The sequence below is a fragment of the Eschrichtius robustus genome, chromosome 11, assembly GCF_028021215.1.
Source record: "Eschrichtius robustus isolate mEscRob2 chromosome 11, mEscRob2.pri, whole genome shotgun sequence".
Taxonomy (NCBI): Eukaryota; Metazoa; Chordata; class Mammalia; order Artiodactyla; family Eschrichtiidae; genus Eschrichtius; species Eschrichtius robustus.
This window is the reverse complement of record NC_090834.1, coordinates 102,399,893-102,403,345: the sequence shown is the minus strand read 5'-3', so window position 1 is coordinate 102,403,345 and position 3,453 is coordinate 102,399,893. Positions and strand designations below refer to the sequence as shown.

The window sequence follows — 3,453 nt, the reverse complement described above, 5'->3', positions numbered from 1 at the left end:
AACTGCTGTGTCTGGAAGAGGCAAAACTAAAGCCAATGCGTGGAATATAAAGAGAAAGAACCCAGATACAAAAAGAGAATTAACAGGTAGAACTGTCCACGGATAGACGCTCACAAGGCAACCGTACAAGCACGTGGAGGGTATGCAGCAGAGGAGACTCCAAGAGCCAATGGGGATTAGAGCAGATGCTGCCTAGATTATTTCCAAATCTCAGAGTCTATGTGTCTCTTATCTTCACAGGAATTTCCAAATATAAACCAGAGTTAATTTGAATTAGAAACACCAGCTCATGGCTCAGCTTCCAAAAATGCAGGATGCCAGAGAAGAATCAGCCAGGTATAAGATTTCTCAAAAACAATCTCTGTACATTTGCCCAGAAATATAAGCCTAACTTCTACCAGAGAGAAAACATCAGTCTTTCAATTCTGGGATTTTTTTTTTTTCATTTCATTCTCAGCCTCAGATCAACAGTCTATGTTGAATCCATGGCCAAGAATAATTTCACCATAGTAACTGAGTTCATCCTTATGGGCTTCACTGGCTACCTTAAGTTGGAGATTCCCCTCTTCCTGGTGTTTCTGAGTTTCTCTCTAGTCACCCTTCTGGGGAATATAGGGATGATCATTCTGATCCAAGAGGATGTCCGACTCCACACCCAATGTACTTCCTTCCGAGTCACCTCTCCCTGCTAGACATCTGCTACACCTCGGCCATCACCCCTCAGATCCTGGCCACACTCGCCACAGGCAAGACAGTCATCTCCTATGGCCAATGTGCTTCCCAGTTCTTTTTCTTCACCATTTGTGCAGGCACAGAGTGTTTCCTGCTGCCTGCGATGGCCTATGATCTCTATGTGGCTATTAGCAACCCACTGTTCTACACTGTGGTCATGCATCCCAGGATCTGCTGGAGTTTAGTGCTGGGAGCCTATGTCTATGGGGTAGCGAGATCCATCCTGCGTACCATGTGTACTTTCACCCTCTCCTTCTGTGATAACAATCAGATCAACTTCTTCTTCTGAAGCTTGCCTGCAGTGATACAACAAACACTGAGATTGTCATTGTCTTCTTCGGCAACTTTGTGATTTTGGCCAATGCCTTGGTCATCCTGATTTCCTGCCTGCTTAGCATCAAGACCATTTTGAGGGTGAACTCTTCAGGTGGCAGGGTTAAGGCTTTCTCCACGTGCTCCTCCCACCTCACTGCCATGGCCATTTTCTTTGGGACCCTGATCTTCATGTATCTGCAGAGTGGTTCAGGCAAATCCCTCGAGGAAGACAAGGTGGTGTCTGTCTTCCACACTGTGGTCATCCCCATGCTGAACCATGTGATCTACAGCCTGAGAAATAAGGATGTGAAAGCGGCCTTCAGAAAGGTCACTGGTAGATTCCAAGTGTCACAGAGTGTGTAGATCTGGGTGTAAGGACCTCTCGTCTTGGTCCATTTTTTTCCCATATGAATATATCCTAACAGGCACCAGCAGTATATGCAACCTGTACTCACAAACAAAAAGAAGGTAGAGAGGTACCACAGGCACACAAGAAAAACCACAAATCTACAGCAACATGGTTGGAACTAGAGATTATCATACAAAGTGAGGTAAGTCAGAAAGAGAAAGACAAATACCATATGATATCACTTACATGTGGAATGTAAAATATGACACACATGAACTTATCTACAAAACAGAAACAGACTCACAGACATAGAGAGCAGACTTGTGGTGGCCAAGGGTGAGGAAGGGTGGGGGAAGGATGGAGTGGGAGTTTGGGGTTGGTAAATGCAAACTATTATATATAGGATGGATAAGCAACAAGGTCCTACTGTGTAGCACAGGGAACTATATTTAATATCCTGTGATAAACCATAATGGAAAAGAACATGAAAAAAGAATGTATATTGATGTATAAGTGAATCATTTTGCTGTACAGCAGAAATTAACACTACTTTGTAAATCAACGATACTTCAATAAAAGATTAAAAAAAAAATTTTAACTGCAAATGTGATAACATTTATTTCCAGCAATTCAAATGTACTTTCTTCTCCCTCTCCCACCTCCAGCCCATTCCTAAGAACCCAGAAGTCTCACACTGCTCGCTGACATCATACTATACAGAATCTCAGAGTCCCCAGAGGTCTTCAGTTAATCTCAATCCAGCCCAATACTCTTTGCATGCTTGGGTTTCCCATCCTTTCTCAGTTTTGCCCCCATCAATACTGCCTTTTTCTCTGGGACAAGGATTATATCAGGAGATCCCTGTGGATAAAACTAAATAGTCTTTTTTTTTTTTTTTACATGCGTGAGTGACTGATCACCTCAGTAAGCGAGGAGTGTTGTGTAAGACAAAACTTGAGTCTCTAAATGGCCAAGGGAAGGGAGTGTTTAAGAAATGAGCCTTCCTCTTCACCATTCTAGAGATTCCAGTCACCGTCTTGCAGAGTCTTCCTTCTTGGCTCACGCCAGAACTATGAAATTTGCAAATTCCAAATCTGCAAATTGCCTTCCCACTTAATCACTTAATCAGGTTTTGTTATTCCTGCTTTGTCGTTACTCTGATATCGTCAAGGTGAATTAAGCCTTTGGGGATGTTTCCTCAAGGACTAATTCCTTAGTTTCTGAAGGATATGGTGCATTTCATCTCGTCTCCACTCGCATAGCCTGCCTCATGAACAATTTTCTCCTACCAAGCATCCTATTTCCAGGAATGGCAAAGTCAGAGAGCAAAGGTAGGTATAAGGCAGGTATAAGGAAAACGCTGAACCACATATTATCTTCTCTGGCAAAAGATGTGGTAGGAGGGGAAAGTAACTGAAACTCCTGCACAAGACTGCAAAACCCTTCAGGGCAGAGTCTGTTTTCTTCGTTGCTGAACTCGTCTCCAAGTCCAGAGTTCGGACCAGATGAGTTCTCAGTAATTGCTTTTGAACACATTTTTATGGCACATGCATGGTCTCATTTGAGCCTCATGGAAGCGGCAAACAGCAAAGACATGGTTAGATAGAAGATCCCACTTTGCAATTCAGAAAACACTTTCTCATAGTCCCTTTGGGCCTTTGCTCAAAGTCCCTTTGTTCAGAGTTTACAGCCCCATAGGCAAGGAATGTCTCTCAGAGTCAGGCTTGTATCTGAATCCCAATTCTACCACTAATTTACTGTGAAACCTAGGGTGAATGGTTTAATTTCTCAGATCCTAAATTTCCTCAAGTCTAAAACAAATGTAACAACTCCTAATTTAGGAGTGTATGGTAAAAATTAAGTAAGGTGATGACTAAGAAACCTAGCACCAATTATTTGTTCAATATATATTTTTCTCTTCCCTTCCCTTTCCCTCACTTTCCGATATCAACCCTGGGCCTTGCCACAATTCCATGGCTGTGAACAAATAGTAAGGAGATCATGAACAAATGGTAGGGCAAGACAGTGAATTCAGGAAGGTGAATATAAATCCTTTT

General features: G+C 42.5%; 1 protein-coding gene across 1 annotated transcript; it reads left to right on the top strand.

Annotated features, from left to right (window-relative positions):
- Nucleotides 1–485: 485 nt before the first annotated feature.
- On the top strand, nucleotides 486–1,410 carry LOC137772469 (olfactory receptor 9I1-like). Its single transcript, XM_068556414.1, is given in 3 exon segments — nucleotides 486–651; nucleotides 654–1,016; nucleotides 1,019–1,410. Coding segments are annotated over 3 exon segments (921 nt in total).
- The last annotated feature ends 2,043 nt before the right edge of the window (nucleotides 1,411–3,453 follow it).